Source organism: Odocoileus virginianus, chromosome 17 (assembly GCF_023699985.2).
Source record: "Odocoileus virginianus isolate 20LAN1187 ecotype Illinois chromosome 17, Ovbor_1.2, whole genome shotgun sequence".
Lineage (NCBI taxonomy): Eukaryota > Metazoa > Chordata > Mammalia > Artiodactyla > Cervidae > Odocoileus > Odocoileus virginianus.
The window spans coordinates 54,622,346-54,647,346 of NC_069690.1; the positions used below are offsets into that span (position 1 = coordinate 54,622,346).

The following is a 25,001-nucleotide window of genomic DNA, read 5'->3' on the forward strand; positions in this document are numbered from 1 at the left end:
CTGGGCTCCACAACGAGAGAAGTCGCTGCAATGAGAAGCCCGCGCTCCGCGACTGGAGAGCAGCCCCTGCTTGCTGCAGCCAGAGAAAGCCGCCTGCAGCAACGAAGATCCAGCGCAGCCAAAACATAAATAAACACATTATTAAAAAAAAAAAAAAATATATATATATATAATATATATGTGTAAAGAAAATACACTGGCCAAAAAAGTGAAACCATTGGATTTAAGCCTTGGCACCAAGCTATTACATTTAGCCCCGTTTGTAACAGGGGCTATATACCACTGCTTAGGGCTTCCCAGGTGGCGCAGTGCTAAGGAATCTGCCTGCTAAGGCAGGAGACTTGGGTTCAATCCCTGGTCCAGGAAGATCCCCTGGAGGGGGAAATGGCAACCCACTCCAGTATTCTTGTTTGGGAAAGTCCATGGACAGAGGAGCCTGCAGGGTCACAAAAGAGTTGGACACTTGGCAATCAAACAACAAAAAGAAACCCATGCCTCCACAGCTGGGAGTATCAAATTAGGTTAACATGTGTGCAAATGCACTGTCAACCCTGAGGCATAGAGGATTATTACATATAGAATGCTTTCTGTTGAGTAGAAGAGAATTCCATCATTTAGCTTTGATGATAAGGCTTTATTATAAAAGGAGAATCGCTGGGCCACAAGGTTGAGTGTTTTTATCCTAACCAGGTATCACCAACTGGCTCTCTAAAACGATTGTATCAATCTCTGCTCACTCCAGCAGCAGCACAAGAGAATGCCCATCTCATCACATGGCCAGCCCTCCCTCTTTTATTTTGGCCAGTCTAATGGCAAGGAGGGGGGTGCCTCTGCCTAGCGAGATGCAAGTTCAAGTACATTTTCCCCAGAATTCTTGTCAGAGATGAAAGTTGGAGATGAGCCAGATGTACCTCGTTAAGGGAATGAATAAATAAATTGCAATGTATTCATACAGTGGATGGCTGTCTAGATGTTAAAATGGATGAACTGATACATAATATATATGCATACACACATATATATGACAACACTGAGTGAAAAACATAAGCAGTACAACATGATGTAGCAAATTATGTCATCTACATGCACTTTTAAAAACACATAAAACAATACCAGGGATTGTTTATGGATGCACACATTTGTAATAAAAATATAAAAAATATGCACTGACTCCACACCAAAATCATGATAGCAGTTACTTAGGGGAAGAAAGAGAGGGGCCAGTGGGAGAGGGTGGGGGAACACAGGGGGCTTTAATCTCATCTCCCAGTTTATATTCTTCAATAAAAGAGAAAATGACAAAAAAGAAAACCACACTTATCACTTTGTTTATCTGGCCTAGCAGATACCTGAATCCTTGCATCCCGGCTACTGTATTTTCATTATAATTATCATTTTCATGGCTGAGGGTGAACTTCTTTGGAAGGGGACTGAGGGCGTGGTGACCACCTCAACTCATTTTGCAACGCTGCGCTGGTGGACACTCACGTGAAAAAACAAAAGTCATGAACTTGTCCCTCAGAGAGTTCATGGCTTAGTGGGGAAAACAGACTTAAACTGCGGTAAGCACAAAGATGGGAAATTATAGGGTGCAGAGATAAAGTAAACCAGGGAAGTTAAATTTAAATTGGGGATTGGAAAGGGCATTTCTGAAAGACTGGTTTTAAACAGAGGTCTGCTGGGGGAGGGGGGTTAGCAGCAAGTAGCTGGTGGGGGTTGTGGGAGACGGGCTGGATGAGGGGGTCTTGGGAATGACTGGAGAAGCTTCCAGGCCCATCAAAGAGGACTTCGTTGGAAGGAAAGGAGGAGATCACTGGGGAAGGGTTGCAGGGCAGAGCCTCACAGAGGAGGTTCATGGCAAGAGATAAAGCCAAAAGCTTCAACAGGGCCCAGGCAGGCTGGAATGTGCAGGCCATGGGGAGGATGTTTTCCGGTTTTGTTTAAATTTTATGAATAATGGAGTATCTTCACAAGCGGGGTTTTTGGGGTTTTTTTTTTTTTTTTTTTTTTGGCCTTATGAGTAACAAAATAGCGTTGCAATTTGTTTTTATAACTTCATTGTAAAAATGTTCAAACACACAAAAGTAAAAGATCACAACGAAACCCTGGGTGCCCAGCTTCAGTACAATCAATCTCACTTCTCTGACCCACGGAGTAGCATTTTGGAGAGAATCCAGCACATCTCACCACATCACTTAGGAATATCACAGAACGTACCTCTAAAAGAGGAGGACTTTCTTTTGGGAAAGAGAACCAAACTGCAAGGCCTTGCCTAAAAAACTGAATAATAATTTCTGAATGATACCGAATCTCTGAAGAGCTGTAAGCAGGAGAATAACATCACATCACTCCTAAGAAAACATCGTGGGCGCCCTGTGCTGGAGCAGAGTTGGGGCTGGAGAAAGGGAGGCAGAGCATCAGGAGGCCACGGTGGAGGCCGAGGCGGGACCTGGTGGCGGCTGGACCAGGGCGGTGAGGGGGACGCGGGGAGAGTGCGGACGTCGGCGACTTGGGAGGTGGACGCACAGACTTGGGGATGGAGAGAGTGAGGATGTGACGGGGAGGTGCCCAGTTCTGACCCAGAGGCTCCCTCGCAAGCACCCAGGAGAGTGGAGGGGCTGCCACTGTGTTGAGGACACTGGGCCGACGGTGGTGAGTGTGGGCAGGAGAAGGGGTGATGAGTTCAGCTTTAAGGATCTCTGTCCACGCCGAGGAGTTTGCTCAGAGGGGTGATGAAAGAGGTGCTTGTCTCACCTCTTTACTTTTTTACTCCCAGACCCCCACTTCTCTGCCGCCTCCTCCTCCCCTCTCCAAGGTGTCACAAAAGTCAACAGAAAGGCCACAGCCATCAGCCATGGCCAAGAAGACCTTTCAGAAAAGTTTTTAAAGGCAGTGAGTCGAAAGCCAGATTTCAAGGGGTTAAGGAAGGGAGATGTAGAAAGACACAGCAGAACTTGCTTGGCATGAATTCAAGAAATTTGGCAGGAAAAGGCAGTTGAGAAATGGGATGGTAACTGGAAGAGGCAGAAGGGTCAAGGGAAGCTTTTTCACTTTGGGAATACCTGCTTCTATTTAAAGATGTTATGAAAAGACTCCATGAAAGGAAAGAATAAAAAAAAAACCCCGAGCATATCAGAGAGGGAAAAGTGCATAAAGGAGGAGGATCCCTTGGGAGCTGGGAAATGTCTGACCTCAGAGAAGAGGGACACCTGATTTCTAAGCCTGGAAAGATGAGAGCATGGGGCCAGGGAGAGAGGCGGCGATGAGTGATGCACTTCGGTTGTGCAGGCGCCTTGGTTCCCATCAAACATAAACTGAGAGTGAACTAAAGCAGCACGTCCCAACACGTGATGCACATACACATCACCTAGGGATCTTTCAAAAATACAAATTCTGATTTAGCATGTCTGGGGTGAGGCCTGAGAATCCGCATTTCCAAGTGGAGCCCTTGTTACTGATCTGTGCGTGTGTGTGTGTGTGTGTGTGTGTGCGTGCTAGGTGTATCTGACTCTTCCCAACCCTTTGGACTGTAGCTCACCAGGCTCTGCTGTCCATGGGATTTCCCAGGCAAGGACACTGCAGTGGGTTGCCATTTCCTCCTCCAGAGACTCCTCCCCTGGAGCCATCAAGCCCTCATCTCCTGCGTTGCAGGCTGATTCTTCATCACTGAGGCATCAGGGAAGATGCTTGGCCTCTGTGTACAATATCCAGCCACTAAGAGTCTTAGGATGGGGGACCAGAGAACCACGTGGAACAGAGGAAATGATCAAAAACATAACGGAAGGAAACGTCCCTGAGCTGAAGGAAGGTCTCCAAAGGAAAGGGCTCACCAAACAGGATGAACGAAACAAGACAATCCAGAGTGAAACAGGACACGCTGGTGAAATTTCAGCATGAGGACCACAAGAAATTCTCTGCAGAGATAACCAACAGGCTGTCTGCAAAGCTAGGAGAATAAAACTAGTATCATTGTTTTATCAGAAATGCAGGGGCTCTGATACAGACAGTGTTCTAAGGGAGATTATTCTGAACTTGCCTTTTAATACACCCAGCCCAACTATCACTCCAAGAGGCTACTCAGATCAAAAGCACAACTTACTCAACAAGGATCTATAGAATTGGTTTCTCAGCGCTGTTTCTCATTTCATCTTTCTGTGACTCTACCAGCAAATGGCAACCTGAAACTCAGTAAAAACAAGGCAATGAAAGTAACGAAGTTCAGATACACTGATCTGATTTCCTTTTTAAAAGAATTATTTATTTTTGTCTGTGCTGAGTCTTGCTGTGTGTCGGCGTTCTCTAGTCGTGATGAGCTGGGACTGTTCCTCATTGGGGTGCATGGGCTTCTCATTGCGCTGGCTTCTCTTGTTTCGGAGCACCGGCTCTTGAGCACAGGTTCAGCAGCTGTGGCCTGGAGCACGGGCTTAGTTGCTCCTTGATGTGGGGGATCTTCCTGGAGCAGGGATCGAACCCAGGTCCCCTGCACTGGCAGGTGGGTTCCCAACCACTGGACAACCAGGGAAGTCTTCCTGATCTCATTTCCTGAATTCACCTAGAGGAAGTCAAGAGCTGAATGAGAGAGAGTGAAAAACGAGGGACAGCTATTTAGGGATGAGGGAGAGGTCATGTCAGCAGGAGAGGCGAGGAGAGGATGATGGCAGAAACGAGCCAAAGAGATCCGTCCACTCCTCTGTCGATGGCCGTTCAGGTTGCGTCCATGTCTTGGCTAAGGTAAACAGTGCTGCAATGAATATTGGGGGGTGCGTGTATCTTTTCGAGTTTTCTCCAGATATATGCCCAGGGGTGGGATGCCAGGAAACCATATAGTAACTCTATTTTTAGTTTTTAAAGAAAGCTCCATACTGTTTTCCATGGTGGCTGTATCGCTGTATCAATTTACATTCCCACCAACAGCATAGGAAGCTTCCTTCCCTTCCACACCCTCTCCAGCATTTATTAATGTTATTCATAGACTTCTTTTGATGGCGGTCATTCTGACCAGGCTGAGGCGATTCCTTGTTGGAGTTCTGATTTGCATTTCACTAACAATGAGTGATGTTTTGTCTGGCCCACTCTTTATGTTGTATCAATTCCTACCAGGTGCCATTTTCAGCCAGACAGAAGACAGAGGTAGGGCAGCCACCAGCATGCCACTTCCCTCAACTGCTGCCCTCAGATAGCTTCAGACGGGGCCAGGGAGGCAGGCTGAGACCCGGGCCTGCAAGAAGACGCTAAGAGCCGAGATGGACGCTCTCAGAATCCCCAAATCTAGGACACGTACGGAACTACGCATCATGTTCTTTTCAAGTGAACGTTGGCACGTTTTTTCTGTAAAGGGCTAGTTAGCGAATATAGCGGCTTCCCAGGTGGCACAGCGGTAAACAATCAGCCTGCAATGCAGGCAACGTGGGTTTGATCCCTGGGTCGGGAAGATCCCCTGGAGCAGGAAATGGCAACCCACTCCAGTATCCTTGCCTGAAGAATCCCATGGACAGAGGAGCCTGGCGGGCTATAGTCCATGAGGTCGCAGAGAGTTGGACAGGACTGAGCTACTGAGTATGCACGCACGCAACTAATATTGAAAATTTGCAAGCCACAAAGTCTCTGTCCCAACTATTCAACTCTGCTATTAAACAGTAACTGCAAGGAACCACAGACAATAGGGAAGTGAATGGGCGTGATGGTGCCAATAAAACTTTATTTACAAAAATTGCTGGCAGGTGGGATCTGGCCTGAAAGCTGTAGTTTACCAGCCTGCCCTGGAGCAAAGTCTAGTTCTACTATCTGAAGAAGTAACTGCAGGAGTGTTCCAAAACTCTAAGCAATCTGTGGAGTGATTTTCATTATGGATTGCATAGTAATGAGAAGCAACCTCATGCCTAAAATCCACGCAGCTTTTCAGCATAACTAGTTCTGTAAAACCTTATTTCTTAGAAATTAAATGAATGAACACAATTGTACAGGCTTTCCTGGTGGCTGTCAGTAAAGAATCCGCCTGCAATGTAGGAGACCCAGGTTCTATCCCTAAGTGGGGACGATCCCTTGGAGAAGGGAAAAGCAACCCACTCCTGTATTCTTGCCCGGAAAATCCCATGGACAGAGGAGCCTGGCGGATTGCAGTCCATAGAGTCACAAAGAGTCAGAAATGGCTTAGCTACTAAACCACCATCACCACATGTGATTGTATAAGTTACAGGCATTAGTTGGAAATTGGGTTAATTTTCAGGCAGTAGTAATGTTTGCTGTAAATACAAATATGGGAAAATACACACTTGAGGTGTAAATAGCCTAATTTGCAAGGTCAGCGGAAGGAAAGACACAGTGATGAAATTGAAAGGCTGTTCACACTTGATATACATTTTCCCATGGTTTTGAATTCCTTGAATATATATTATCACTGGGTCTGACTGTGGTTATTTGACATACCCAGAGCAAAACTGGTGAAAATCCCTGCCTTTAAGATGCTTATATTCCAGTGGGGAAAGAATAGGGCAATAAAGATACTAACAAGTATTGAAAATCTAAGGTATATCAGAAGGTCATTGTTATTGTTCCACTAAGCCATGTTAAACTCTTTTGCAACCCCAGGGACTGTAGCCCTCCAGGCTTCTCTGTCCTTGGGATTTCCCAGGCAAGAATACCGGAATGGGTTGCCATTTCCTTCTCCAAGAGCTCTTCCTGACCCCAGTGAAGGAACCCAAGTCTCCTGATTGGCAGGCGGATTCTTTACCACTAAGACACCTGGGAAGCCCATATCAAATGGTCACATGGTGACAGAAGTGTTAAATGAAAGAAAGTCGGAGGAAGCATAGGGCGTGTGTGTGTGTGCGTGCATGTGCACACGTGTGTATACATGCATATGTGTGCAGGGCACATGTGCAGGTCATGTCACCCTGCCAGCAACTGTGCTGACCAGGGAATATCTCCCCCTTACCAGTAGTGACTGTTTGTGAGCATCGCCCTCCAGGTGGGTTCCTTTTCCAAAGTGGTTGACTGGCCGGGTACCATTTAAACAGAGACACAGTGAAGGTCGAGGGGTGAGCCCTGCAGACACTGGGGGGAAGAGCGTTTCAGGCTCAGGGATGGGCAGGCCCCAGCCTAAGGCAGCCATGCCATGTGTAGTGTGGCTTCGAAACAGTCAAGAGGTGAGTGTTCCTGAGGCAACGGTGCCCAATCAAAGGCACTCACCTTTTAAGTTGGGAGAGCTCGCCTTTGATGGCTCTGAAAGGCAGAGTCACAGTTTCCTCTCGTACTAAGCAGATGAAATAAACCCTGCTCAAGTTCGAGTTCATTGCTCTGTGATTTTGAATGGCCTTAAACGATTCTAAATCCTTGTCTAATTTAAAGATCAATGTCCCGGCCATCCAGAGGCGGGCTTCTCTGTGGTGCTCTACCCTGTATTGTAGACACGTTAAGGACACTCTTGAGGAAAACATATGCTGGTCTTGTTCCTGAAACGACCACAAAGTGCACACTTGACCCCAACCCACTTCCTCCTTCCTGGGCCTGCCAGCAGCATGTCTTTACAGCGCCCTCTCCTGTCCAGTGTGAGCACTGCTTCTCCACCAGACGTGACTGCATCTCCCCAACACGCTGAGCTGGGGGCTCAGAATGACTGAAAATGGCCTGGATACAGCAGATGCCTGTGTTTCCTCATGCGTTCACTTCCTTCCCCAGCCTAGCCTACATTTAGCAGTTTTATTGTTTAAAAATGCTGTCTCCTGTGGTCTGTTAACCTCCATTCTCTATGGCTTGCATCTGGCTCCAGACCAGCAGGCCATGTGCATTTCATTTCTGCACCAGTATTGGTGGGTTTCTCCTCCATCTCTCTGTGTCTCTTTTCCTCCTCTTGGAGGGCGTGGAAGATGAAAGCCCGGACCATTTAGGTATATTCGCAGCCAATCAGATCCTGGGTTTGGGAGACGGGTAGCTACACCCATGGTGGTTCTGGCCTTAGCACAGGAAAGCCAGAGAAGCAGGCTGCCCCCAGCCCAGCCGTGAACATGTGCAATTTTCTTAGGCCCTTTCTCCTAAGAGAGTGACAGTAAGTTATAGCACGTAATTGAGGATGGGGTGGATCTTGGGTTAGGGGACTATAGCGGTGTAAACTGTATTCTACCCCAATTTTCAACCTTCACAAATGTGACCATATTTGGAAATGGAGTCTCTTGGAGACATTAATAATTAGGTATAGATGGGTACATAAGGATGGGACAGCAAAGGCGGGATTGGTGTCCTTATAAGAAGAGGAAGTGGGGGACTTCCCTGACAGCCCAGTGGTAAAGAATCTGTCTTCCAATGCAGAGGATTCAGGTTCGATCCCATGTTGGGGAACTAGGATCCCACATGTCTCAGAGCAACTAAGCCCGTGTGCTGCAAATACTGAGCCTGCATTCCTCAACTAAGGCCCAACACAGCGAAAAATAAATCAACAAAGAAAGAGGAAGTGATCCCAGAGCTCCTTCCCTTCCTCCAGCCACCCCACCCCACCCCCAGCCAACCCTGTCCCCTCTCTCTCTCACATGAGGACACAGCAAGAAAGCGGCTGTCTACAAGCCAGGAGGTGCACCTTCCCCAAGAGTTGATTATACCAACCCCTTGACCTTGGACTTCCCAGCCCGCAGCCTGTGGCACTGGGTTAGGGAAGCCCCAACTGCCTGGGACAGGACCCCAGAGCATCCCTCCTTTCTGATGGAGACTAATAAACCTCTCCTATCAACTTGACTCCATCCCTTTCTCCGTCCTCAAAACAGAACAAACAAAAAAAAGAATGCCATTAATTATTTACCAGGAGCCGTGTTTCAAGGCAATTAGTTGTCTGAGTTCCCTTCAGGTGGAGCAGAGATGGTTCTGCTGAGGGTCCCTGCTCTGTGGGGCTTCTCCCAGCTGTGCCCATGGCAACCCCAAGAACAGCAGGGAGTGAGGTGCTGTGGGGGCGGGGGGGGGGGGGAGTGGGGAGGAACTGGGGGGAGAGGGAAGGATGGGTTTGGGAAGTATCTCTGCCCTGAAACCTGTAATTAAGGACCACTTCAGGGACTTCCCTGATGGTCCAGTGGTTGAGAATCTGCGTTGCAGCCACAGGCGGCGAGGGTTCAATCCCGGGTTAGGGAAGTAAGATCTCACATGCCACAAGGTGCTGCCAAAAATAAATAAAAACCATTTCAACCCTAACCCTCTTCTGGTCTCTCTTTCTTCTTCCTTATAGATGGCCTGTGTTCTAAGTTGCTTAGTGGTGTCGGACTCTTTGCAACCCCATGGCGGTAGGCCACCAGGCTCCTCTGTCCATGGGATTTTCCAGGCAAGAATACTGGAGTGGGTTGCCATGCTCTCCTCCAGGGGATCTTCCCAAAGCAGGGATCGAACCCACATCTTTCACGTCTTGCACTGGCAGGCAGGCTCTTTACCACGAGCGCCCCGGGGAAAGTCCTCCTTCTAGATGGAGTCTGGCCTAGGCCTTTTCCCCTCCTCCTGAGGCTCACTCTTCTACCTCTCCTCCTCAGCAATCTCACCCCTGGAGAGGGCTTCCCTGCTGCGGGCGGCCCCTGGAGCACCTTGGGAAGCAGGGATGAGGGAGTGGGGACCGGGAGGGGACCAGAAGCACACGTGTCTACCTCTGCAGGATCACTGTTGCCCGCCTGGGCCCTGTGGGTGGAGGATTCGCCTGGCCCTGCAAAACAACACTCTGTTCTCGTTGTTACATTTGAGATAATAGAAAATAGGAAAAAAAAAAAAGAACTATAATAATCTTATTGAGGAGCTGACCCAGCCTACCCTTCAGTTTCCGCGTGTTCGATGGGGCGGGAGATGGGCTGGAGGCTGAGGGATGGTGGGGAGGATCTTAGCCTTCTGCGAGATTGAGCAGCTCCATCTGACCGTCCTGGGCTTGGGCTCCCCGCTCTTGGCTGGCACACGGTGTGATTCACCTCCCACACCGAAGGCTCCTTGGCCAAGTTCTGCAGTAATGCTCTTGCACGGGCTGGGATGTGTGGGATGGGAGGCTAAGAAAGCACGGTCCTGTTTGGGGCCCTTGCAAAGGTTTTTCTACAAGAAGGATGACGTTTTAAACGCACAGCATCCATCTGGAATGGGAGAGAGGGCGGGGCCGCGGGGTGACCCCGGCGTTTCCTTCTCCTTTGAAATGAATTGTGCTCATCTCGGTGGCTGTGCCCACCCGCCATCTCGAATTTACAGACTGGAATGGACGGGGAGCACATCACCAAGAAAGAGACTTCTGCGGGCCTGCCTGCTCTGGGGATGTAGGAAGGTGGGGTACAAATGAGGGGAAAGCCCCAGATCCTTTCCCGCCGAGTTTTCCAGGAGAGCTGTACCCACAGCTTGCAAATTAAAAGGGGCCAGGGAGGCAGAGGAGAGCCTGGGACAGACACGCGGCCCCTCCGGATGGGGTCCCCACTGTAACTGCGCTGCTTGCAACCTCTAATTACATCGCTGCTGGCAAGAATGAGGTCATGGTGTCTGCAAGTGACTTTCTCCGTAACTAGCCCCTCTCACCACGGCAGGCTCCCTACTCAGTCTCCTCCTGGGCCAGGGAAACTCTCAGAAGCAAAATCAGTTCCCTTCCTGTCTGTGTGTGTACAGGCGGAGGCGGCAGACAGCCTCAGATGGACGGAGACAAAGGTTTGCTGGATGGGTACCGTCCTCTTCGCTCTCTAATGAGCAGGCACGCCTGGAGGCTTCCAACACAGAAGGAAACCTCCTCCACCACCAGCTGCCACCAGTTGGTGCCCGGCCCTGGCCTGTGGGGATTAAATTCCCAGAAGAAGGTGCATGGGGCTACGCACAGTTGTGCAACCGTGTCTCTTTTGACAAAGAAATAAACGCTGTTCAGGGCTCCTAGGAGCATCCGGTTCAGACTCCTGGCAGCCGAAGTCTAGGACTGGACACGAGGAAGGTGGCCGTTCGGGTGGATGGGAGCGCCCACTCTCAGAGAACGGAGACGCAGCCTTTCTGCAGGTCCTTTGCTGGCTGAGAAGCAGAGGTTCCTGCAAATCCGGCTCTCAGGCCCCCTCTGTGAGCGGAGAGTGTAACAGCATCCTGTGGACAGCTGTTCTCCCGAGGCCTGGGAAGGGCCTGAGCCCTGGGACAGGGTGGTGGCACAGGCAGGCATGTGGGAGGCCCCAGCTGGTCATCCCCAAGCAGCCAGCAATGACGTGGCCAGGAAGACGAAGGAGGGCTGGCCACACCTAGGCCACCTGCCCCTCGAAGCTTCCCCCCCTTCACTCATCAGCCAGTCAGGACTTCAGCCTGGGATGAAGCACAGGTTTTCATGGCGGTGGTGGGGGGAAGAGTCACGAAACATTGTTTGATTAGGCGATGGAAGCACATAGGTAAAGCAGGCTGGCTTCTCATTTGCTTTCAGAGGAGGCCCAGGGTTCTTTTTCCCAGGCAGGTGAGACGGGAGTATAAAAGTGATAAAAGCTTGGCAGGGCTGTGTCTGCTCCACAGCAATCAGAAAGGATGCCCTCTGGGGCGGAAAGGGCCGCCAGGGAGAGAGAGTACAAAAGCGCGGTGCCCGCAGGTGGAATCTCGGCGGCTCTTTGCTCTCAGCGGAAATACCAAGGGGACAGGGAGACGCCACGCGGCTCCGCCAGTGCAGCACCAGGAGCACGACAGGGAAATGTTTTCCTTTCTTTTGAAATCAGGAGAAATCGATGAACTTTCAGGTTGAAGAAAATGGTTTCAATATGTAATATTAATATCTTCGTCTCTGTGCCAACACAGTCATAACTATTATTTTCAATGTACACAAAGGGGTATTTTCATGGAGGAAGGGGTCCCTGGAAGCAAGGCTGTCTAGTACCCAGGACTGGGTAACTGAGTCCTGGAATCCGGCGCTGGGCGTCTGCCTCAGGAATGCTGGGCTCAGTTCCTGAGTTCAGCTGACTTCTCTGGTCGACCTAGAAGGAAACCTACAAGCTCCCTTTTTTATAGCTTCTTTCCTAATTTACCGTTCTTCTACTCTTTGCAAGAAGAGCTCAAAAGGAAAAAAAATTTTTTTTTCTTTAAAGAAGAAGACAAAGGATGCATATACCTTGGCACCAACCTCACTTTCTGGGCCGTCTGTAAGTCCCCTGCCTCGCTCTCCGTTTTGCTCTCCGCCCTGAGCGGTTCCAGACTTTTGAAAGCCTGACCTGGGAAGGGCAAACTGAAATCAACCAGTTGACCGAACCCCTGTTCCCGGCTCCCTCTCCACCCGTGTTACTCAACGTCTGGGAAGGGTGTCGGGGTTCCCGGCTGGGGAGAGAGGTCGAATGAGGCCTCTGAGATGGGGGTACCGGTTCGAGGCTGGAAGGGAAGGCTGGGCAAGAGACCCCAGGGGCTCTGGGCGCATCCCGCCCGGCTAAGGTTCCAGGTTGCCACTGCTGCCCTCCGGCGGGTCCCGGAGACGCTGGGCGCCCGCGGCCGCGCAAACGGCTCGCGTTTCCGCGGGGCTCGCTCCCGGGCCTGGCTCGGGGCCGCCGCCGCCGCCCCCTCTCCCCGCGCGCAGGCTGCTCTCCAGTCGCGGCCACGGGGTAGCGCTCGGCCCCCCTCGCCGCGTCTCCGCCTCCGCCTCCGCCGCGCTCGTCCCCGGCTCGCGCTGCCCCCGCAGCTCCTGCTCGGCGCAGGCAGGAGCGGCTCTCCGGACGCCGAGCCCGGGAAGCCGAGGGCGGCGGGTTCGGCCAGCAAGCGGCCGACGCGGGCGGCGGCGGCGGCGGCGCGGCCGAGGTGCTGGGGCGGGCGCAGTGGCGGCCGCTGCTTCTCCGGCCCGGGCGGTCGGCGCGCGCCGGGCGTCCGAGTAGGCGCCGCGCCCCCGGAGCCGGGGCCGCCCTCCGGGCTCTCCGCACGTCTCGCCGAGAGCTCCGGCCGGGGCGCGGCGGAGGGCAGAGCCGCCGAGCTCCAGCCTCGGGCCGGCAGGAGCCTCCGCGCCTGGGCGCCGGCCACCAGGCGGGATCGCCGAGCCTAGCAGCCGTCCCCGCCGCCCCGCAGCCGGCGCGGACATGGGCGCGCGGGGTGGCGCGCCGGGCCGCGGGACCCGCAAAGTTTGCTAGCCCGCTGGGCGCGGAGCCGAGGGCGCGCCCGGGCCAGGCGTCCCCAGAGGGACCGAGAGTCCCCGGACTGGACGCCGGGGCGGTGGAGCCAAGAGGGTTGACTCGGCCTCGCCAGATGCCGGCTGCAAAGTTAGAGAGAAGAAAACTTCAGCTCCAGGGAGGTTCGGACCGCTACGCTCACCGCGCCCCCCGAACCCCGCGCCCCTGAAAGAAGCCCCGCAGCCGCCTCCACCGCCGCGCTCGCCTCCCGCCTGGCCCCGGGGGCCCGGCGCCCGGATCGGCGGTGACTGCGTCCGCGCCGAGCACCCAACCAGGGGGCGGGGAGGGGGCGGGGGGCGGGCAACGTGGCCACCGGAGGAAGTTTCCCGAAGTTGTCGGTTTATTCCGGAGACCGGCCGGCGACCCGGCCGGATCGCCAAGGCGGCCCTGCGCGGGAGGAGAAGTCGGAGTTGGGGTGCTCAGGGGGGAGGCGCCCCAAGACCGAGAGCGGCCTCTCCTCCGTCTCCTTGCTCGCCCCTCGCCTTCCCGGCGCGCCACCGGGGATCGGACTTGGACTGAAGAGGAGGAGGAACGGTCGGGGTCGCCAGCGCTGCCTCTCCCGGGTGGATACCTCTCCGGGTCGGAGCCGCGGGGGACCGAACCCCACCAGGATTATAAAACAGTACGGAAGAGATCCCCTCCGAAAACAAGCCTGGCCACCATGTGGGAACTGCTTCTCTGGACGCTGGTGGCCCTGCACCGGATCCGCGCGACTGGAGCCCAAGGTATGGGGGGTCACCCCCACGTGGGGTGGGGGAGAGGGGGCGGGGGGCGGGAGCCCGCTGGGCTCACGACGGCCTCCGGGACCCCGGTCTTGGCCGGGGCACAGCCCTCTCCCGGGAGTTTCAGGATCTGTTCCCCGAGTTTGGGGGCTCCTTTTCGGGGATGGGGTGGTCTTGTTGAGACTTGTGGCTTCCGAATGAGGGAAGGTGGAGGTCCGTGCTGGGAGGCGTCGCTCGTGGAGGCTGAGAAGAGCTTTAGAGCAGTGGGGGGGGGGGGGGGGGGGGGGAACGCTACCCACCCCGCCCGCTGCGAGCGCCCTCGGGCTGGCGTGGGAGGGGCGGCCCTTCCTTGGGGGGCTCAGCGCCCGGCGGCACCCAGCGGCTCAGGCGGCTCCTGGGTTCCCGCTCGTAGTCCGCGGGGACGGGCAAGGCCCCGCCCGGCGCGCTGGCTACCCCAGGCGGCAGGGCGGCTGAAAAGAGCCGGAGCAGAGTGCGGGGTGCAGGCTTGGGCGCCGCGGGAGGGCAGTTGCGGGGCCTGCACGTCCCGGAGCCCGCGCCCGGCTGCCTGGCCGGCCGCCGGGGCCGGGGGTGCTTCGGGGTGCGCGCCGGAGCCGAGGTCGCGAGAGCAGCCCGGGACCCACCGGGGGGCGGTGCCCTGGGCGGTCTGAGGCCGTCTCCCCTCCCGCCCTCCCCAGACACACACTCAGCATCCTGCCTCTGCCGCCCGGTTGTGTCTGCAGCCGCCGCTCTGACCTGTAGCTGCCGGGAGCGGCCTCCGGGTGGAGAAGGGCCGGCGGCTTTGGGGGTGGGGCTGTCAGGGCCGGGGAGGAGGCGTGATCCGCCCTGCCCCCCTCCGGAGGGCGGGTACCCGGGCACCCCGAGCCCGCCCGCAGGTCCCCGCGGGGGAGGGCGGCTGCGCCCGTGCTTCTTGCCTTTGGTGTTGGCGGATCCAGACCGCGGTGCCCGCGGTGTCCGAGCGGCGCCTGCTGGGGGCGGAGAGAGACGAAGCCTGGACTGAGCTCAGGACTCCCTTCCCGGGTTTGGCCTTGCCTCTTCCAGGCTCCGGGGGAGATCTGGACCCGCCGCTGGGGGTACGGGGCGGGGTGGGCGGGGGCCTCCGGTCTGCGAAGTCTCCAGCCTCGAAAGGGCCTCACCCCATCTCTGGGGTCCCAGAACCAAAGGGAAGAAGGGACCCCCAGGCCCCCAGCGTCAGGCGCTCCAGAGAGCTGAGATCAAAGAGATTAAAAATAATCAGCCCCCACTCACAGGGTTGAGGGGAGGATTTTACAGCGTAATTTATGTTAAAGCACTTAGAAATTTTGTAATGGGGCCCTGCAAATGTAGGGTAATAAAAGTTATTATTATTTTTACGATCATCGTAAAATCTCCCAGCAGGGAGGGACTTCAGAGGCCGTCTTGTTCTAGTGGCCATTTAACAGATGGGAAGACTGAGTTCTGGGACCTTAGGTGACTCGCCCAAGCTACTGGGGGCAGGAGTCAGAACCCAGACCAGGTGAGTTCTACGCCCCTCTCCCCCTTCAACGAGGACCCTCTGCAGCAGAGCTGGCCCCTAGGACAGGGTCCTCCTTCTGAGGGCCAGGGGAGGATGGTGAGGCGGACAGAACAGGAACGGGTCAGTGTGCCCTAGGACTCGTCCCAGCTCTGCTCTGAGATGCCAGTGGGGTTACTAGCTGAAAGCCAGGACACGGGGAGGACTCGTCTGGATGCTTCCAACTTAATTACTGCACAGACTCCAACAACCCCACGGTGTCCCTGGGCAGCTGGCTCTCTAGATCTTGTCCCACCCAGGACCAGGCTTGTCAGGAGTCCCCAGGGCACCTGAAGCCTCTGCCTGCATGTCGCTGAGTCGTTTCCACATCCCACCTCCACAGCTGGCCCAGCCCCACCTGAGGCCAAGCCCCTCGCGTCTGCCCTGCTGAAGGCCAGGCCGCCTTCTGTCCCCGCGCTTCCGATGGGAGGGGCTCGCCCGTCAGAGGCAGTGAAGGTCTCTGATTGACTCACTCCCTCTCCTGGGTCTCCTGTTTGCCTCCCGCCTGAGTGTGGCTGCCCAGGTCCCCTGCTGCGCCGTTTGTGCTCTCTGGCCCCGGGAGAGTGTTTCCAGCCTCCACTGGGTCCTCGGCTCCCGTTTGCCTCCTGGGCGGCGGGCCGTGCAGAGCATTGTGGGGAAACCTGCTCTCAGCCCCAGTTTGGGGGCTCTGTTGCCTCGGGTGTTGGGTTGGGAGGGTCAGGCATGCAGCTCCAGCTTCTTCTCTGCTCTGGGTTCAGAATGGAGTTTCTCCTTTGCCTCTCTTCTCCGTGCCGTTAACCCTTTGGGGGGAGTTGCCTGGAGAATCCCCATGGAGAGAGGAGCCTGGCGGGCTGCAGCCCATGGAGTCGCAGGCTCGGACGCGACTGAGCGACTAAGTACATCAGAAGCCACTGGCCCTGCCTGTCACTTTTGAGCCCGTGAACCCCGTTCTTCAGTCATGATACAGAGAGGGGAGCCGAACAGTCTTCCTCTCTGGGGACAAACCTCACATTGGCCGTTGCCAGACTTTATCTCCACTGAGCCTCGTTGTTTTTTTCAGGTCCTGGCAAAGTTACCTGTTTATACCGAAAGCTACCATTTGACCATTTCCCCTGAAACTCTGTCACAAGGGTCCCATGTATTTCCCAAACTAAGTGCTGTGATGTGTAAAGAGAGCTGAGTCCAGAAGAGGGAAGCAGGTATCCAGGGGGCGCCCAGCAAGAGCCTGGTACACAGAAGGTGCTCGGTGTTGCTGCTGCTGTTTAGTCTGACTCTTTCGCGGCCCCGCGGACTGCGTCCGGCCAGGTTCCTCTGTCCCCGGGATTCTCCAGGCAAGAATACTGGAGTAAGTTGCCATTTCTTCCTCCAGGAGATCTTCCTGACCCGGGGATTGAACCCACATCTCCTGCGTTAAAGATGGGTTCTTTACCACTGAGTCACCTGGAAAGCCCTAGAAGGTGCTTAGTAAAGGGTGATTGTCACCGTTGTTATGATTGATTTCACTCTAAGCCGAGGGATCACGAGGAGTGGGTTCTGGCCACCCACCGCAAAGGCCCTGCACGCCGTTCCCTCACCCAGGACCCTTCCCTGACTTCGCTCGGTGACTCCCGGCGGCCCTCTGGCAGTGCTGGTCCGGACTCCCAGGCTCTCGCATTGGAGGGTAGGCGCTTAAGATAAGCGCCTGGCAAGGTGTCTCACGTGCCTCGAAGACTTGACCACTGCTGCTGGAACATCCCGGGGAGGCCCGGAGGCTGGAAGCTGCGGCTCAGCCAGCTGGCCCAGAAGGTTCACGGAGGGGCGTCTGAGCTGAGGGAACCAGGCAGTGGGAGGACGGGGAGGGCCAGCAGCCCTGGAGGTTCCTGGAGGCTCCGGAGGGAGAAAGTTTAGTGCTGGGAGGTAATCACAATGAAAGCCCAACAGCACTCAAGGGAACGGGATGAAAGTTTAATTACATGGTGTGGCTAAGCTGTAATTATTAATTACTGACAGCAAAAAATAACTTATTGATCAGGGCTCCTTACTAATTACCACGAGGCCGAGTGGCGTGCTTGCCTGGGGCTCAGCTGACATGTGTCAGGAGGCCCACGTGACGGTGGGCCCGGTGTGGGGCGGGGGGTGTTCCCCTCCTTCCCTCCTCCCAGGGCCAGAAAGGTGGCTCTCCGCCCCGCACACCCCTCGCCCTCTGCACCCCCAGGCTTCGGCGGGGCAGTCTGGAGCATTTCTGGCTGTGGTTCGATGAGCGACACAGTTTGGTGCTTTGTCTTGGCCAGAGAAGCCACGCCTCCGCCTGGGATGGACAGACTCAGGACCCCCACCCAGAAAACCGAGTCGTGCTGGCAGCCTGATACCTGCCTCCGAAGCGCTCCCTTTCATGCATTTGTGCAGCAAATATTTATCGACCGCCTCTCCTTTATGTTCTCTGCTGAAGGCCAAAGTAGGGGCCGGCAACCTTGTTCCATCAAGAAATGGAGGCTGGGAAAGAGGCCAAGTCCTTTACAGCCGTTCTCTGTTTAAACAGTGCCTGAAGGGCCGACTTTAAAATAATGTGTTAAACTGCATATTGGTATGCATTCGATCTTGTACCACGGAACACAGTTGGGCTGTAAGCTAAACAGTAATAGAGAGTGAACTTGTTCTTCGTCCTTGGGACTTTTTCGTGGATTAGTTCATTTGACTTGAAACACGAGAAATCTTCCAGTGCTGTCCCCACCGTGCCCCCAAGCCTGGGACAGGTGGCCATGTGATCTCTACTTGCATACTCCTGGCGACGGGGGACTCACTATGTTACAAAACAAGCCGGTTGTTAGACAGCTGTGCTTTCTGTTGGTGATCCTTCCTGGGGCTGGTTTTCCTTGCCCTCGAAGGAATCCTCTGATTGATTGGAGCCTCCCGCTTTCCTTCCCCTCCTCCCCACCCCCTCTGACTCTGGGCCCCTTAGGGAGTTGGAAACCTGAGTTGGAATTGACGCTGGGTGTTAGGGTGCTGCCTGTGGGGTCTCCACCCTGGCCCCGCCTGGAGCGTGTTGCCGCAGACGGCCCTGAGGCTGGGGGAATGAGTCATCATAAATTTGGGGCCTCGGGATGCCAATAGCAACAAGTGGGCCAGCGGCGGCCCCACGGCCTGTAATGGAAAGGAAAACGAGCCTGGTTGCTGAGACATCCTGGCCTTTCCTCAGCCTCCCACCCGCTCCTGTCCGCTGGGGGCGGAAGGCGGGGCCAGTGAGCCAGGCTGGTGTGCTGGGCTGAGCAAGAGACCCCCCGGGGCTGCTCAGGGTCCCGGGCCAAAGCGAGGCAGGGGCTGCCCAGCTTGTCTCATCCGGTTCCCTGAGCCAGGAGTACAGTTTCAGGTGCAGCACAGTGGTTCAGTTACACATATACATGTATCTATTCTTTTTCAAACTCCTTTCCCGTTTAGGTTGTTACCTAATATTGAGCAGAGTTCCCTGTGCTATACAGTAGGTCCTTGTTGGTTATCATTTTTTTTTAAGTCTTTCTTGAATTTGTTACAGTATTGAGTCTGGGTTTTTCTTTTTTTTTAAAGTTCTGGTTTTTTGGCCGTGAAGCATGTGGGATCTTAGCTCTCTGACTGGGAATCAAACCTGCATCCCCTGCCTAAGAAGGTGAATTCTTAACCCCTGGACCAGTAGGGAGATCCCGGTTATCTGTTTTAAATATAGCAGTGTGTACATGTCCATCGGAAACAGTGTTTTTCTTGAGCCAGGAGCCTGTGCTCAGACTTCCTCACCCCTCTTCCCAGCTTTTCCCACCTCTGGCCCTGCAGGTAAAGCGGCCTCTAGCATCCTGTCCTCGGGGTTGGTTCCTGGCTGAATCCCTGTCATCCAAACTCCATCTTTCTGTGGGGAGGAAATTGGCAGGACTGGTAGGAGGCTTGGGTAATGCCCATCCAGGCGTGGAGGCACCTTTTGAAATACATGAGAGGGGAAGACTTGCATCTGCAATTAAATGCTCTAGTGGGGCTCACTTCCCCTCGCAGCCCATTGGCCAGAGCTGGTCACATGATCCCCACAGTGGCCCTTTCCAGGCGAGGGAGCTGGGAGTGCAGGCTTCCCTGTGCTGGAAGTAGAGTGTCTCAGCGCACAATGAGGCGCCACGCCTTCCTCAGAACCGCAGGGGCGACGCTGGTCTCCAGAAGGGCGTTTCATACCGAGCAGTCACTTAACCCGAGACAGGGCCATCCCTCAGGCGCCCGCCTGAGCCGCCCCAGCCAGTGCTGTTTCTTCCCTGCCTTTGAGTTTTGTTTGTTCTTCCTTATGCTGTTGAGAGGTGGCATGTAGAGTGGCCAGTGGCTTGGAACTGGGCCAGCCTGGGTTCCAGCTCTGTCACGTCGGGTTAGTCTCTGCCACTTTGCGTTCCGTCACTTAGATGCTCAAGCCCCCTTGGCTTGTTTGTAATACAAGGAGAAGTAAATGAGGCAACACGAGCGGAGCACTCAGCGTGGAGCCTGACATATCACAGACACTTAATAAGCTAATTTAAGTGTGTCTGCACTTCTGTGTTTGCCCTGCCGAAGGGTCTTCAGACTGGAACTCAGGTTGCATCTTGTTTCCAGGTTTCCCCCCCGTGGTATCTTTTCTCCGTATTTCTCCCCTGTCTTCCTCTTGCTTCACTTTCGCTTGCTTCTTCACCAGAGTAGAGCGATTTGGCTGCTCCTTCCTATCCTAGGTGAGGCGTGGCGCAGCGGTAAAGAATCCTCCCGCCAATGCAGGAGTCGTGGATTCAGTCCCTGGGTGGGGAAGATCCCCTGGGGTAGAAAGTGGTGCCCCACTCCAGTATTCTTGCCTGGGAAATCCCATGGACAGAGGAGCCTGGCAGGTTACAGTCCATGGGGTTGCAAAGAGATGAACACACCTGAGACCCTGAGCTCACCCCATCCTGGGGATGTCCAGAGGGGAAGCCAGCTCACATGTGGCGTCCATTTCTCCACGTCAGGTGCATTCCAATCCTTGCCTGCCTCCGCCCTGCTTCACCTCCATTGTGTGGGTAAACTGAGTCTCCCAGCGATTACCTGCCCAAGGCCCCACAGCTGGGAATTCAGGATTTGAACCTAGGGCTCTACGGGGCGTCTTTCCACTCCCCGGGCTGGCCTGTGCGTCCACAGTCTCCTTCACTGACGTCTTCCCGATGAGAGGTGCCAGGCCTGTGGTGCTGTTGGCAGGCAGGGTCTGGTCCCGGGGCGGGCGTGGAGTTTGGAAATCGCCCTGGGCATTCCTCCTCCTGCTCCCGAGCCCCTTCCTGGCTCTCACCTCTGCCCTGGTTCCGTCAGCTGGCAGAACGTGAGCCCTCAGGAGGGCAGCCCCTGCCTCCCTCTCCTCCCCTCCTGCTTTTCCCTGGCCTCCCTCCTGGGGGGGGCGGGGTGGGAGGACCTGCAGATGTTGGGGGAGTCTCCTGAGGGGTCCTTGGGCAGTGTTCATGACTGGTTGCCCCGTGGCTGAGCTTTACAGAGTCTTCTAAGCTGAATGGGGGTGGAGGAGAGAAGCAATTAAAGTTTGATCCATTTAGGAAGCTATTAGTGACCCAGAGGGGTGATGAAATTTTGATGATGTGATAATCCGAAGAGGAGGAAATATTACTGGCCGCAGTGCAACCCATTCGGGGAGTTCAGCTTCTGGGGTGGACATGGAGACTCAGGGGCCTGCTGGAGCCACGACCCCGGGTCCCCCACACCCAGACTCCCCTGTGGGAAGGGGCCGTGTTGCCCAGAGTCTGAGCCGTGGCACCTGCCTGCCTGGGCTTGTCCCCGGGTAAGGTAAGCAGGTTCTGAGTCTGGTCCAGGTGCCCTGTTCCCTGCTTCGAACCACAAGGGCCGGCTCAGAATGTGCCTACAGAGGGTCCAGATGGGATAGGGCGGACCCGTAAGGGACCTGAGACATAGAAGACTCCCTGAATTCATCTACTGCTTGGGTGACCCTGCATAAGGTACACAGCCTCCCTGGGCCTCGGTTTTTCCATCTGTCAAATGGAGATGCAGCTGCCCTAAACTCACTGCGTTGTAACAGGGTTTAATGAGATACGCTAAGCGCTCAGGACAGAGCTCCATGTGGTAAACACTGAGTAAGTTGTACATCGGTGTCATTATTGGCATCTTGGTGTCAAGGAAACAAAGTCAGCTTCGGGGCTACAATTTATCATGTGCCCTGTCACCAAACACCTCTGCTCGCTTCATCTTTCACAGACCTGCCAGTTAGCATCTCAGCTTCCACTATTAGGGATCTATTTCTTTGGCTGAGACATTCCCCGCCTCCAGCATAAAATGCAGATACACCACAGGGAACCCAGATATGGAGCTGTTATGGGCTGTTCAGGTCTTGAGCTGGATGTCTTTACGGGATCCTTTCCTAGAAACTCAGTAGTCTGCGGGCGACATTCATAGGCATATCATTTTCCTCTTTATCCCAACCTATGAAGGATGTGGGCCAGAAAGTATTTGGTTACTCACCTGGTTAGCAAGTTCAGAAACTTGAAGTCACTTGCCAAGGTCCCTTGACTCGTCCAAAAGAGACAGCGAGGGCAGGTCAGCTTTTGATCCTGTCGAGATGTCCACGTTCGGGACTCACTCGCCACGCCGCTCTGCTTGGGGACTAGAGAGCCGTCTCGTGTGACCCCAGGCTCTGCCCAGCTTGGGTGGGTGCTTGGCCAGGGCACCAGGTGCAGGTTGGCATGGCCTCGCCTCTCTCTGAGAAACTCAGACCTCTTTCTGGAGGCCCCATCTGCTCTCCCATGGGGGTTTTTTGTTTGTTTGTTTGTTTTGTGAGATTTTTCTATGTGGACCATTTTTAAAGTCTTCATTGAATGTGTTACAATATCGCTCATATTTTTTATGTTTTACTTTGGCTTGTTTGACCACGAGGCATGTGGGATCTTAGTTCCCAGACTGGAGATCGAACCCACACCCCCTGCACCAGAAGGCAAAGTCTTAACCCCTGGACCGCTAGGGAAGCGCCATCCCATGGGGGTCTTAACAGTAGGATCGGAAGGCTGGGACCTCTTGCGTCTCTCCTCCCCCACACCCTACTGATAGACCTTTGCCCTCGTGGCTTCCTGCGCTGGGTACCACCGCCCAGCCCGCCCCCGTCTGCCCTATGCACAGTCTCGCCTCTCCCCTCTCCCCGACCCTGCCCCCCCGGCCATCAGCACTCTTCCCTCCTTCCTGCCCTGGCTGGAATACGTCTTCCCAAAGGCCCCTGAGTCACTGGGATGCCGATGGCCTGGATGTCTCATCTGACACTTGGTCCTGTTGGTTCTGAATTATCTCTTGGTGTGTGTGTGTGACTGATTCCTTTAATTATAAACTCCTTGAGTTTAGATAATAACCCTTCATCAACAAGGAGCGAGGTGTTAGACATAAATTATTGTTCACCATTAAGGAAGTTAACCCCTGGAAGCAGGGTGCTGCAGGGGTAACAGTGACGACAGAGACGGAAGAAGGCTTGTGACACCGCGTGGCCTCGGAGGCCAGGGCTCATTCTCGCTGGGTCCCTCCTGGCTCCCCGGGTCCTCCATGGGGAAGCATGCGGGCATAGGACCAGCATTCCCAAGCTGTCCGGTGAAGGGCTCTGCGGGTGGAGGAGGGCGGGTGCGGGCGGAGGAGGGCGGGTGCGGGCGGAGGAGAGTGGGTGTGTGCCTTGGGGCCGGCCACACCGCCTTTCCCCCCCTTTCCTTTTTTAATACCCGAGATTTTGCATTCCATTCTGCAGTCTCTCTGAATCCTATTTTAACACACAAAGGGTATTTTAAAACCCATTGATGTTGCTGGAAGATGTGGTTCCTTCTGCCCCCTGGCTTCCTGGGACCCCTGGGGATAGATGTCAAAACTTGGCTTTGAAAAACGTGAATGAGATGATCTCTCGGGTCAAATCGCCTGTAAGAGCCCAAGATGCCTTACACATACATATTGCAGCCATTTGTGTGGAAGTGTTGCCGTAAGGTTGTATCTATCCATACATACCCATCTCCTAAGATAGTTGTATCCCGGACATAATCGGCCCTGGGCCACCATAACCGTCCGCCTTGACTGGTCTGGTGCCTTCTGGGTCCCTAGAGGACTCAGCTGTCTGGGTGCTGGTGTTTGCTGGGTCCTCCCTTCGCTTCCCTACCATCAGGGGGCCTGTTTCCCGGCCTCTCCCTGGGCCCTCCCGCACCTCCCCTTTTAATTTTCAGAGGACGAGCCACTGAATGCGTCAGGCATCAGCTCCACCATGAAACTGTGACTGAAAAACAGCTGGGGGCCGGGTGTTCAGTGAAGGCCCGAAGACTCTCGCAGTGAGAGGCGCTGGGCCGTAGTAACCGTGCCCCCCGCCCAGGGGTCTATCTTACTCACACGCATATACCTTCTAGGAGAGCCAAGGTGACCAGGAACCGCCCTCTGGCAAAGCAGGGCCTTAGCGGGCTTCCCTGATGGCCCAGTGGTTAAGAATCTGCCTGTCAACGCAGCGAACACGGCTTCAATCCCCGGTCCGGGACGATCTCACACACCACGGGGCAGCCCAGCCTGCGTGCCTCGGCGACTGAGCCTGCGCTCTGGAGTCCGCGAGCTGCAGCTGCTGAGCCCATGAGCACAGGACGGAAGCCTGCAAACCCAGAGGCCGCACGCCCCAACAGAAGGCCCCGCAGTGAAGACCCCGCTCGCCGCAACCAGAGAAGGCCCGAGCCGAGAGCAGTCAAGACCCAGTGTGGGCACACACAAATAAAGAAAATTATGTTCTAAATGCAGGGCCTTAGTGCAGTCTGCATCTTGACGGCATCACCGATGCAGCGGACGTGAACTTGGGCAAACTTCAGGAGATGGTGAGGGACAGGGAGGCCTGGCGTGCTGCAGTCCATGGGGCCGCAAAGAGTCGGACACGACCGGGCGACTGAGCAGCAACTGTGTGACCTGCATCCCAGCAGCACTCCATGCCCGGGCCCTGCAGCCCTAAGTGTTCGTCACTCCCCTCCTGAGTTCCTGGTGATGTCCTCGGGCTTCTGGGTGCAGAGCCCAGAGCATCCATGCACTCCCAGGCTCCCCTGGGGCAGCCAGCCTTCCCCATCACGGCTCTTTGGCCCTCCCTACCCTGGACTGAAGGACTCCTGCCCTGAGACCAGGCTGGGCACTCACGCCTTCCTGCTCCGTCAACCTTGAAGTCTCCCCTCCTGGCGGATGCTTGCTGACTTGGCCGGCTCCTGGCCGGCTCAGCGCAGTGGGCCTGGGCCTCCCGGTTTGGAAGCCCGTCTCCCTGCCCTGGTGGAGCGGCTGTAGGCAGGGGGCGTGGGCCGGCAGGCAGGCCGGCCCGGGGCCAGAGCTGCCCAGGAGGGTCGGGGGGAGCGCCTCTCATTAGCTCTGCCCCAGGCTCATTACCAGGCTGAGCATCACCGGGTGACAAATGGCTGTCGTCGGGGCAGCAGTAAATACGCTGCTGTCAGAGCTGATGTGATTGCACTAATGAAGAGAGATCTGCCCTGGCGAGACAAGGCGCTTCTGGCTGTGGCTCCGGCAGCCTGGCGGGGAGCTCCATCCGCGGCCCGTGCTCCCCGCCCCAGGAGGACAGAGGCTGGACGTCGGGGAGGAGAGAGGTGTTGGCACTGAATCCCTTTCTCCTAAGGCCTCAGCGGATGAAGAGTTTAGAAGAGGCCGGAAGCCTTCAGGAGAAAGGAGCATTGTTCGGCCCCG

General features: G+C 55.2%; 1 protein-coding gene across 2 annotated transcripts in view; it reads left to right on the forward strand.

Moving 5' to 3' along the window:
- Positions 1–13,379: 13,379 nt before the first annotated feature.
- Positions 13,380–25,001, forward strand: part of SDK2 (sidekick cell adhesion molecule 2) — a 260,100-nt gene continuing 248,478 nt past the window's right edge. For both annotated transcript variants that reach the window (XM_070480035.1, XM_070480036.1), the window contains exon 1: positions 13,380–13,810. In XM_070480035.1, the coding sequence (XP_070336136.1) occupies positions 13,747–13,810 (64 nt within the window). In that variant the 5' untranslated portion in view covers positions 13,380–13,746. The remainder of the gene's footprint in view (positions 13,811–25,001) is intronic.